Raw genomic sequence first — 13,037 nt, forward strand, 5'->3', positions numbered from 1 at the left:
ACACATACAGACATATACATATATATACATGCTCATAATTCATACTATCTGCCTTTATTCATTCCCATCGCCACCCTGCCACACATGAAAATAACCACTCCCTCCCCCCAAATGTGCGCGAAGTAGTGCTAGGAAAACACAACAAAGGCCACTTTCATTCACATTCAGTCTCTAGCTGTCATGTAATAATGCACCGAAACCATAGCTCCCTTTCCACATCCAGGCCCCACAGAACTTTCCATGGTTTACCCGTGACGCTTCACATGCCCTGGTTCAATCCATTGACAACACGTCGACCCCGGTATACCACATCGATCCAATTCACTCTATTCCTTGCACGCCTTTCACCCTCCTGCATGTTCAGGCCCCGATCACTCAAAATCTTCTTCACTCCATCTTTCCACATCCAATTTGATCTCCCACTTCTCCTCGTTCCCTCCACCTCTGACGCATATATCCTCTTGGCCAATCTTTCCTCACACATTCTCTCCATGTGACCAAACCATTTCAACACACCCTCTTCTGCTCTCTCAGTCACACTCTTTTTGTTACCACACATCTCTCTTACCCTATTATTACTTACTCGATCAAACCACCTCACACCACATACTGTCCTCAAGCATCTCATTTCCAGCACATCCACCCTCTTTCGCACACCTCTATACATAGCCCACGCTTCGCAACCATATAACACTGTTGGAACCACTATTCCTTCAAACATACCCATTTTTACTTTCCGAGATAATGTTCTCGACTTCCACACATTCTTCAACGCTCCCAGAACTTTCGCCCCCTCTCCCACCCTATGATTCACTTCCGCTTCCATGATCCGCTGCCAAATCCACTCCGAGATATCTAAAACACTTCACTTCCTCCACTTTTTCTCCATTCAAACTTACCTCCCAATTGACTTGTCCCTCAACCATACTGTACCTAATAACCTTGCTCTTATTCACATTTACTCTCAGCATTCTTCTTTCACACACTTTACCAAACTCAGTCACCAGCTTCTGCAGTTTCTCACACGAATCACCCACCAGCACTGTATCATCAGCGAACAACAACTGACTCACTTCCCAGGCTCTCTCATCCACAACAGATTGCATACTTGCCCCTCTTTCCAAAACTCTTGCATTCACCTCCCTAACAACCCCATCCATAAACAAATTAAACAACCAGGGAGACATCACACACCCCTGCCACAAATCTACATTCACTGAGAACCAATCACTTTCCTCTCTTCCTACATGTACGCATGCCTTACATCCTCGATAAAAAAACTTTTCACTGCTTCTAACAATTTGCCTCCCACACCATATGTTCTTGATACCTTCCACAGAGCATCTCTATCAACTCTATCATATGCCTTCTCCAGATCCATAAATGCTACATACAAATCCATTTGCTTTTCTAAGTATTTCTCACTTACATTCTTCAAAGCAAACACCTGATCCACACATCCTCTACCACTTCTGAAACCACACTGCTCTTCCCCAATCTGATGCTCTGTACATGCCTTCATCTTAATAAATACCCTCTCATATAATTTACCAGGAATACTCAACGAACTTATACCTCTGTAATTTGAGCAATCACTCTTATCCTCTTTGCCTTTTTACAATGGCACTATGCAAGCATTCCGCCAATCCTCAGGCACCTCACCATGAGTCATACATACATTGAATAACCTAACCAACCACTCAGCAATAGTCACCCCCTTTTTTGATAAATTCCACTGCAATACCATCCAAACCCGCTGCCTTGCCGGCTTTCATCTTCTGCAAAGCTTGTACTACCCCTTCTCTGTTTACCAAATCATTTATCCTAACCCTCTCACTTTGCACACCACTTCGACCAAAACACCCTATATCTGCCACTCTATCATCAAACACATTCAACATACCTTCAAAATACTCACTCCATCTCCTTTTCACATCACCACTACTTGTTATCACCTCCCCATTAGCCCCCTTCACTGATGTTCCCATTTGTTCTCTTGTCTTACGCACTTTATTTACCTCCTTCCAAAACATCTTTTTATTCTCCTAAAATTTTATGATACTCTCTCACCCCAACTCTCCTTTGCCCTCTTTTTCACCTCTTGCACCCCTCTCTTGACCTCCTGCCTCTTTCTTTTATACATCTCCCACTCATTTGCGTTATTTCCCTGCAAAAATAGTCCAAATGCCTTTCTCTTCTCTTTCACTAATAGTCTTACTTCTTCATCCCACCACTCACTACCTTTTCTAATCTGCCCACCTCCCACGTTTCTCATGCCACAAGCATATTTTGCGCAATCCATCACTGCTTCCCTAAATACATCCCGCTCCTCCCCCACTCCCCTTACGAACTTTGTTCTCACCTTTTTCCATTCTGTAGTCAGTCTCTCCTGGTACTTCCTCACACAAGTCTCCTTCCCAAGTTCACTTACTCTCACCACTCTTTTCACCCCAACATTCTCTCTTCTTTTCTGAAAACCTCTACAAATCTTCACCTTCGCCTCCACAAGATAATGATCAGACTTCCCTCCAGTTGCACCTCTCAACACATTAACATCCAAAATTTTCTCTTTCGCGCGCCTATCAATTAACACGTAATCCAATAAGGCTATCTGGCCATCTCTCCTACTTACATACGTATACTTATGTATATCTCTCTTTCTAAACCAGGTGTTCCCAATCACCTGTCCTATTTCAGCACATAAATCTGCAAGTTCTTCACCATTTCCTTTTACAGCACTGAACACCCCATGTACACCAATTATTCTCTCAACTGCCCCATTACTCACCTTTGCACTCAAATCACCCATCACTATAACCCGGTCTCGTGCATCAAAACTAGTAACACACTCACTCAGCTGCTCCCAAAACCCTTGCCTCTCATGATCTTTCTTCTCATGCCCAGGTGCATATGCACCAATAATCACCCATCTCTCTTCATCAACTTTCAGTTTTACCCAAATTAATCTAGAGTTTACTTTCTTACACTCTATCACATACTCCCACAACTCCTGTTTCACTAACCCCTGACTTTACTCCCAAGACCTTCCCAAACCACTCTTCCCCTTTACCCTTGAGCTTCGTTTCACTCAGAGCCAAAACATCCAGGTTCCTTTCCTCAAACATACTACCTATCTCTCCTTTTTTCTCATCTGTTACGTCCACACACATTTAGACACCTCAATCTGAGCCTTCGAGGAGGATGAGCACTCCCCGCGTGACCCCTTCTTCTGTTTCCCCTTTTAGAAAGTTAAAATACAAGGAGAGGAGAATTTTCAGACCCCGCTCCTGTCCCCTTTAGTCGCTTTCTACGACACGTGAGGAATGCGTGGGAAGTATTCTTTCTCCCCTATCCCACTGATATATATATATATATATATATATATATATATATATATATATATATATATATATATATATATATATATATATTGTCGCTGTCTCCCGCGCTTGCGAGGTAGCGCAAGGAAACAGACGAAAGAAATGGCCCAACCCACCCCCATACACATATATATACATACTTCCGCACACGCAAATATACATACCTACACAGCTTTCCATGGTTTACCCCAGACGCTTCACATGCCCTGATTCAATCCACTGACAGCACGTCAACCCCGGTATACCACATCGATCCAATTCACACTATTCCTTGCCCTCCTTTCACCCTCCTGCATGTTCAGGCCTCGATCACACAAAATCTTTTTCACTCCATCTTTCCACCTCCAATTTGGTCTCCCACTTCTCCTCGTTCCCTCCACCTCCGACACATATATCCTCTTGGTCAATCTTTCCTCACTCATTCTTTCCATGTGCCCAAACCATTTCAAAACACCCTCTTCTGCTCTCTCAACCACGCTCTTTTTATTTCCACACATCTCTCTTACCCTTACGTTACTTACTCGATCAAACCACCTCACACCACACATTGTCCTCAAACATCTCATTTCCAGTACATCCATCCTCCTGCGCACAACTCTATCCATAGTCCACGCCTCGCAGCCATACAACATTGTTGGAACCACTATTCCTTCAAACATACCCATTTTTGCTTTCTGAGATAATGTTCTCGACTTCCACACATTCTTCAAGGCTCCCAGGACTTTCGCCCCCTCCCCCACCCTATGATCCACTTCCGCTTCCATGGTTCCATCCGCTGCCAGATCCACTCCCAGATATCTAAAACACTTTACTTCCTCCAGTTTTTCTCCATTCAAACTTACCTCCCGATTGACTTGACCCTCAACTCTACTGTACCTAATAACCTTGCTCTTATTCACATTTACTCTTAACTTTCTTCTTTCACATACTTTACCAAACTCAGTCACCAGCTTCTGCAGTTTCTCACATGAATCAGCCACCAGCGCTGTATCATCAGCGAACAAAAACTGACTCACTTCCCAAGCTCTCTCATCCCCAACAGACTTCATACTTGCCCCTCTTTCCAAAACTCTTGCATTCACCTCCCCAACAACCCCATCCATAAACAAATTAAACAACCATGGAGATATCACACACCCCTGCCGCAAACCTACATTCACTGAGAACCAATCACTTTCCTCTCTTCCTACACGTACACATGCCTTACATCCTCGATAAAAACTTTTCATTGCTTCTAACAACTTGCCTCCCACACCATATATTCTTAATACCTTCCACAGAGCATCTCTATCAACTCTATCATATGCCTTCTCCAGATCTATAAATGCTACATACTAATCCATTTGCTTTTCTAAGTATTTCTCACGTACATTCTTCAAAGCAAACACCTGATCCACACATCCTCTACCACTTCTGAAACCACACCGCTCTTCCCCAATCTGATGCTCTGTACATGCCTTCACCCTCTCAATCAATACCCTCCCATATAATTTACCAGGAATACTCAACAAACTTATACCTCTGTAATTTGAGCATTCAATCTTATCCCCTTTGCCTTTGTACAATGGCACTATGCCATATATATATATATATATGGTTGTTCAATTTGTTTATGGATGGGGTTGTTAGGGAGGTAAATGCAAGAGTTTTGGAAAGAGGGGCAAGTATGAAGTCTGTTGGGGATGAGAGAGCTTGGGAAGTGAGTCAGTTGTTGTTCGCTGATGATACAGCGCTGGTGGCTGATTCATGTGAGAAACTGCAGAAGCTGGTGACTGAGTTTGGTAAAGTGTGTGGAAGAAGAAAGTTAAGAGTAAATGTGAATAAGAGCAAGGTTATTAGGTACAGTAGGGTTGAGGGTCAAGGCAATTGGGAGGTGAGTTTGAATGGAGAAAAACTGGAGGAAGTGAAGTGTTTTAGATATCTGGGAGTGGATCTGGCAGCGGATGGAACCATGGAAGCGGAAGTGGATCATAGGGTGGGGGAGGGGGCGAAAATTCTGGGGGCCTTGAAGAATGTGTGGAAGTCGAGAACATTATCTCGGAAAGCAAAAATGGGTATGTTTGAAGGAATAGTGGTTCCAACAATGTTGTATGGTTGCGAGGCGTGGGCTATGGATAGAGTTGTGCGCAGGAGGATGGATGTGCTGGAAATGAGATGTTTGAGGACAATGTGTGGTGTGAGGTGGTTTGATCGAGTGAGTAACGTAAGGGTAAGAGAGATGTGTGGAAATAAAAAGAGCGTGGTTGAGAGAGCAGAAGAGGGTGTTTTGAAGTGGTTTGGGCACATGGAGAGAATGAGTGAGGAAAGATTGACCAAGAGGATATATGTGTCGGAGGTGGAGGGAACGAGGAGAAGAGGGAGACCAAATTGGAGGTGGAAAGATGGAGTGAAAAAGATTTTGTATGATCGGGGCCTGAACATGCAGGAGGGTGAAAGGAGGGCAAGGAATAGAGTGAATTGGAGCGATGTGGTATACCGGGGTTGACGTGCTGTCAGTGGATTGAATCAAGGCATGTGAAGCGTCTGGGGTAAACCATGGAAAGCTGTGTAGGTATGTATATTTGCGTGTGTGGACGTATGTATATACATGTGTATGGGGGGGGGGGGGCATTTCTTTCGTCTGTTTCCTTGCGCTACCTCGCAAACGCGGGAGACAGCGACAAAGTATAAAAAAAAAAAAAAATATGTATATATATATATATATATATATATATATATATATATATCTTTTCACTGGAGGAAGTGAAGTGTTTTAGATATCTGGGAGTGGATCTGTCAGCGGATGGAACCATGGAAGCGGAAGTGGATCATAGGGTGGGGGAGGGGGCGAAAATTTTGGGAGCCTTGAAAAATGTGTGGAAGTCGAGAACATTATCTCGGAAAGCAAAAATGGGTATGTTTGAAGGAATAGTGGTTCCAACAATGTTGTATGGTTGCGAGGCGTGGGCTATGGATAGAGTTGTGCGCAGGAGGATGGATGTGCTGGAAATGAGATGTTTGAGGACAATGTGTGGTGTGAGGTGGTTTGATCGAGTAAGTAACGTAAGGGTAAGAGAGATGTGTGGAAATAAAAAGAGCGTGGTTGAGAGAGCAGAAGAGGGTGTTTTGAAATGGTTTGGGCACATGGAGAGAATGAGTGAGGAAAGATTGACCAAGAGGATATATGTGTCGGAGGTGGAGGGAACGAGGAGAAGAGGGAGACCAAATTGGAGGTGGCAAGATGGAGTGAAAAAGATTTTGTGTGATCGGGGCCTGAACATGCAGGAGGGTGAAAGGAGGGCAAGGAATAGAGTGAATTGGAGCGATGTGGTATACAGGGTTTGACGTGCTGTCAGTGGATTGAATCAAGGCATGTGAAGCGTCTGGGGTAAACCATGGAAAGCTGTGTAGGTATGTATATTTGCGTGTGTGGACGTGTGTAGGTACATGTGTATGGGGGGGGGGGGGTTGGGCCATTTCTTTCGTCTGTTTCCTTGCGCTACCTCGCAAACGCGGGAGACAGCGACAAAGTATAAAAAAAAAAAAAAAAAAAATCTTTTCTTTCGAGCCATTCGCCATTTCCCGCGTTAGCGAGGTAGCGCCAAGAACAGAGGACTGGGCCTTTTTTGGAATATCCTCACCTGGCCCCCTCTGTTCCTTCCCTTGGAAAATTAAAAAAAAAAACGAGAGGGGAGGATTTCCAGCCCCCCGCTCCCTCCCCTTTTAGTCGCCTTCTACGACACGCAGGGAATACGTGGGAAGTATTCTTAATCCCCTATCCCCAGGGATAATATATATATATATATATATATATATATATATATATATATATATATATATATATATATATATATATATATATATATACATACATGTTATCGGTCCTTAGTAAACCGTTGTCGGATCAAACTAAATGATAAGAAAACTAGATAAAAACTGATTAGTTGCATTCTTACCTCTCGTGTCCAGCCCCGGGAACGACATGATCACTCACCAAGTTATCGATCTGAAGGCGAGGCTTGGGATCACCCGCAGTGACTTGCTGGATGTCACCCAACACCAGCCATAGGTAGCGCCTCACCAGGGACTCCCGGGAGATCTGCAAGTGTCCAGGTAAACCTCTGGTTATGTTAGTCATCATAACTAAACGTGGAAAAGATTAGAGAGGAAATAATGAAGGGAAGGCTAAGAATCCCACAGCTTCGCAGGGAAAGCGTAGAAAATGCCTGATTCAATTCATATTTCTTTCGTGGATTAAACTTGATGAACTCAGTAATCTGCTTTGAGAGTGAACGTTCATTAAGGATCAAACACTGTGTTTGTAGAAAAAACAAACTTAACAGTGAAAAGAATCTGAACCTTCAAGCTATGACCTCCAGTAATGCGAAAGTCTTCAACGCCCGCCCGTGTGGCGAAAGTCATTGGCCTGAAGGACGTCCATGCGTCAACAATATATCATGAGCATCGTTAAACTGCCTTACAGATATCCTATATATTGTTGGCCATTGGATCTAACATCGTGCCTGCTTGGAACCCAAGACTAAAGACATCTCGACTCGTCTCACAAAGTATAGTATCGAATGTTATATGGACATATCCACTCCACGAGGCGATGAATATCATAGATCTGGACACAGTATCCAGTCTGCTCAAGGTCTGCATATAACGCGATGTTAGATCTTGACCTCTGCGACTGTTAGCGTTCCTTGAATGAATCAAAGACATTATCCACATCTCGCACACCTACAACCTAATCTATGTGTATCATTACCATCGGCACGGGACATCACGAGCTGCAGCAGCTAGTGCTGTCTAGCCTCACCAAAGAAGTGGTGCCCAATTTAGTAATTAGCAGACACAGATGGACGTCTCGCCCAGCAGTGAGGGGATTGATATAAAACAGCAAACCAAAAGTCTTTTCTAGAATTAGATCGTCGCTACAACCCGTCTCATCATATGATGATACTACTATCATATAAACACATTGTTATGTAGTATTACAAAATTATGAAAGATTTTCTCATGAGTGGTTATTGTTATGTATGAGAATAGTGAATGTGTTCGTTTGTGTGTGTGTGTGTGTGTGTGTGTGTGTGTGTGTGTGTGTGTGTTCGGATATATTTTGGTGTTCACTGTTGAAAGGAAAATGTGATTAAGCATTCCAAACTTTTGATCTCCCATAAGATGTCTTTTGAGATATCAAAACGTCCTGAAAAAAATTTAGAAATCGATGACAGCTATCCTTCACATATGTTCTTAGAATATTTGTTATCAAGAGCGTCATGAACTTCGTTTTATATGTTATCATCACATAACTCAAGGGTCACCATTGGTGCCACCTTGCGGCGGTGAGTGACCCTCCCCTTGGGACGCCTCACCTCGACAAACAGGCTGACCTCCTCCGGTGTGCGGAGGAAGGCCACGTTCAGTGTTTGGGAGTGGCCGCCGTCCAGCGCCCTGGCCACCTCCCTCCCTCCTTCCACCTTCTGCACGGCCACGCTGCGCGGGGAGCCGAACCACAGCGCCCTCAGCACACCCACCGGCACACCCATATCTGAGGGAGGTAGAAGTGCCGTCAAGTGATGTGATTACCACATGGATGGTGTATGGATAGTGAACACACACGCACACACACACACACACACACACACAGTAAAGTAGTGGAACAGATTATCAGAAAGCATGACTTCTTACAGAAGAGGAACTACCAAAGTCTGAGGGAGAGTGGGTTAAGGGAAAGGCGGTCATAATAACGATTTTCTAATATTTCAACGAGAGAGTTAGCTCCGTTTTATTCAAAAGAGAAGAATGGATGGATTATTTATATCTGGAATAACAGAAAACATTTGACACTGTGTCATATGGAAGGTTGGTGAATAAGATGAATCTCTAGACATGAATTAGGGAGAATTCCTTCAGTGGTTGGAAAATTACCATAATGAGGAGTTCCTCAGATCTGGTTGAGTTTCTAATGGCGTAACACAGGACTTGATCCAGGGATCATTGCTCGTTTTAGTCCATGTAAATGACCTGCCATAAGGCTTAGACTCATACCTATGTATGTCTGTGGATGATGCCGAAGTACTCAGGAAGGTAAGCGAATACGAGGATTGCATCAGTTTACAAGGGGATCTTGACAAATTCTGAAATTGGTCTGATACCTGGTTCATAAACTTGAACCCGAGTAAATGCAAAGTAACATGACTGTGGCACAGCGAAAGAGGGCCTCAATACGAGGAAATGAACTGCAGGAATCTGTGTGTGAGCGGAATTACGAGACAATTTCTTTATTAGACAAACAACTTACAACTGTTAAAGAGCAAAGAACACTTGTTGAAGGTGCCTTCAAAAGTGAGCAAAGGTAACGAGTGGAGTTCTTCAGGGGGTCAGGTCTAGGACCACTACCAATTCATTTACCTGAACGACTTGGGTAATTCCTCATTATGTCTGCTTGTGATGCCGAGAGGTGAGGAGCGGTCAAGAGAAAAAAAATGCTTATGGATTTTTATAAGCAGAGAAGTGTCATTGGACTCCGCCTGCATGAGGTTACACCAGGGGTGAAAAGTCACCTTTGGTGAGGCTGTATCCACGGCAGCACGGTCTCGTCAAAGAACTTATCACTGCAAAGGATTCCTTCATTTTCCTGCAGCTGGAAGTAGCGCAGCCTTGGAGCTGGGAGAGCAATCCTGAGGCAAATACATCAAAGCAGCGTTAGTAATCAAACACATGAGGTGCATTCTCAAAAAGTGAAGCAAAGAGGATGGAAAAACGGAGAAAACATACTGTTCTTGGAAAACCTCCTTTGTGTGACAATCTACAAAATCTATTCTGAAGGAGACCTGTGACTGATCTAGGGGTCACTGTTTCCAACAACCCCAAATTCTCCCAGTATTGTAATGGAAGCTGCCAAGAAAGCAAATACGATGTTAAGATTGTTCTAGGAAACTTTTCATGCCAAAGCAAGGATGTGATATTGCTGTCATACCTGAGTTTATTTAGATTCCCACCTCAAATATGTATGCAGTGCATTTCTGGGCACCGCACTCAAGTAAGGATATTCTTAATTGGAAGCATCGCAGCGAAGAGCAACTAAACTGATTCCTTCCTTGCGTAAAAAACCATATGAGGAGAGACTGCAAGAATTAATATTGTTTTCCCGAAGCAAGAAGCGTCTCCAAGGCAAATCAACAGAATGTTATGAAATACTTAAGAGATTCAACTACGCCATATTGACAAAAATCTTTACGGTAGCGCCAGCATTACCGACGAGAGGAAATTTACTGAAACTTAGAGGTCACCAAGTTAATCTGGACTGTACGAAATATTTCTTGACCAACAACATTGATGATGCGTGGAATAAACTCCCAGAACATATTGTTCAGAGTAACATTCTTATCTTCTTCAATATAGGCTTGACCATCACTTGTCACTCTATGGCACTGAATAATTCATTTAATCAATCATCATAATTTATTGGTTGGTATATCATGCTACCTTCTCAACCACTGATCTCTCCCTGGCTATGATTTGGTATCATACTGACATTGGTTAACCCGTGTCACCTGCTTTATGAGGGCAAGAAAGAATTACTGTATCATTCCTCCACATCAGGAGTAATATACAGACATCATAAGTTGAGAAGCTGGAGCTCAAGTTTATCATTAGTATTGTCTTTATAACAAATGTGAAGGGATGCATGTCGTTGGTGATGGGATGCATGACATATTCATGTTCATTCAATCATATGACTTTCATATAAAAAAAATCACTCAGGGATAGTAGTCCTGCAAGGTATTTTCTATCTGTTTTCCGTCTGGCGCGTGCTAGAGGGATTGGAGGGTGGGGAGAGAGCCTTTACTTTCTATTCTTTATTTTCTACAGCTTTTAAAGGGACTTTTTTGTTCTTTAAGTAATGTTAAGGCCAAACCACCTCGCTTAGACCTTAGGTCTGTGTGGTCTGTGAATCTATGTATGTATGTAACTACATACTTGTTGATATCTAAGGCAAAGTGATGAGAACTAGGAAATATAAAAGAATCCTGTTTGACGAAACATCATTACGAATGATGGGGTTCTACATGTATAAAGCTCCCTTCACACACACACACACACACACACACGCACTCACACACACACACACACACACACACACACACACACACACACCTCAAATTCACACACACATACAAGCAACCAACAGAGGCAACAAAAATGGTCCCAGAATTGAGAGAACCGAGTTGCCAAGGTAGGTAGGTCAAAGACCATAATGATTATCCACCGTGGATATGAGACGAGTGTATTGATATTTCTTAGTCCTTTCTTTACGTCGAAGGCTCCAGTCACGAACACAAGTCCATACCAAGGCCAACGCTTAACTGAAGTATAAAGAAGTTAATGAAAGGGAAACGTAAGAGACAAGGAAAAGTATTCACGAGTTTAGGGGAAAGTGAAAAAAAAAATGTCTTTTTAAGAATTGCCAGGTCATAGTTATTGGGCAAGGCATAAGAGGTTAGAAAGTCATTAGCTTTTTAATTCACTTTGATGCTGTCAGTGGTGATCAGTTCTTCGAAAAAAAAGATGCTGTGACAGAATCGCTCGGGGTCATATATGGCCATATTGTTACGAAATTAAGCAGAGGTAAACTCAGAAAATAAACTGTGGATGCAGACAGCACACATAAAATTAAAAAGTTTTGTGGATGTTGAGAAAAGTTCAAGAGATGGGGCCCGAGAAGGGTAAGACTCCCTTCCTGTACAGCAAAACGAGTAATAACATACAGCCTCAACAGCACAATAGCTAGCGTTTCGACGGATAAATATAATTCACCCGGGTTCGAATCCTGGACAAAGGAACCAGCTCACAACCAACCCAACTGTTCATCTACCTTCAGAATGAAAATAAATGGGTACCTGGCGTAGGGAGAAGACATAAGGTTATGAGACTAGGTAACACGAGTGCAAAACTCTCTCTGTAATACACAAATAGTAATCACATACTTAAAGAGGAACTCCCCACCACACATTCTGTTCCCAAATCACAACGAAATTGCTAACGAGCAATTGAGCTATAAATGCACGTCAACTTTGATAAAATAGTACACAAGAGAAAAGTGGTCTGCGCTAGATTTATTAATGCCGTGTGATTTAATAGGCAATCAACCCGTGTTAAGTGCTTTTAAACGAGTTCGATATGATAACACGTTCGAGGATGTGTGAAAGTAGGTCAGCGCTTGAAAACACTGTCTTGGAATACACAGAACCTCACTATTACGTAGCGAACACCAAGAGCTTTCCTGATTACTTGGCCAGTCGGGGCTAGAAAAATCTGGACTGGCGGAGTCAACACTTTTGTAAAGTGGTGCAGAGGAACTAAACTATATAGAGCAGTTGCTCATTAAGAAAAAATCATTCTTCAGTCAACATATAAGGAGCAATATCCTTCTGCTTAAACATTGTATAAACATGCGACAAGGAGCAATTTCTTTCTGTTTAAACATTGTCATAAACATGAGATAAAGAGCAATATCTTTCTATCTAAACATTAAGTCATAAATATGAGATAAGGAGCAACATCTCTCAGTTTGAACATTGTCATAAACATGCGATAAGGGGCAATATCTTTCTGTTTAAACATTGTCATAAACATGCGATAAGGAGCAATATCCTTCTGTTTAAACAT

General features: G+C 42.7%; 1 protein-coding gene across 1 annotated transcript in view; it reads right to left on the minus strand.

The window, feature by feature from the left end:
• Positions 1-9,801, minus strand: part of LOC139749710 (glutamate receptor ionotropic, kainate 3-like) — a 190,658-nt gene extending 180,857 nt beyond the window's left edge. Inside the window, exons 1-3 of the mRNA XM_071663864.1 lie at positions 9,777-9,801; positions 8,738-8,913; positions 7,354-7,458 (exon numbers count right to left, since the gene is read on the minus strand). Of these exons, the coding sequence (XP_071519965.1) occupies positions 7,354-7,458; positions 8,738-8,913; positions 9,777-9,801 (306 nt within the window). The remainder of the gene's footprint in view (positions 1-7,353; positions 7,459-8,737; positions 8,914-9,776) is intronic.
• Between the last annotated feature and the right edge of the window lie 3,236 nt (positions 9,802-13,037).

The sequence above is a fragment of the Panulirus ornatus genome, chromosome 8 (assembly GCF_036320965.1).
Source record: "Panulirus ornatus isolate Po-2019 chromosome 8, ASM3632096v1, whole genome shotgun sequence".
NCBI lineage: Eukaryota > Metazoa > Arthropoda > Malacostraca > Decapoda > Palinuridae > Panulirus > Panulirus ornatus.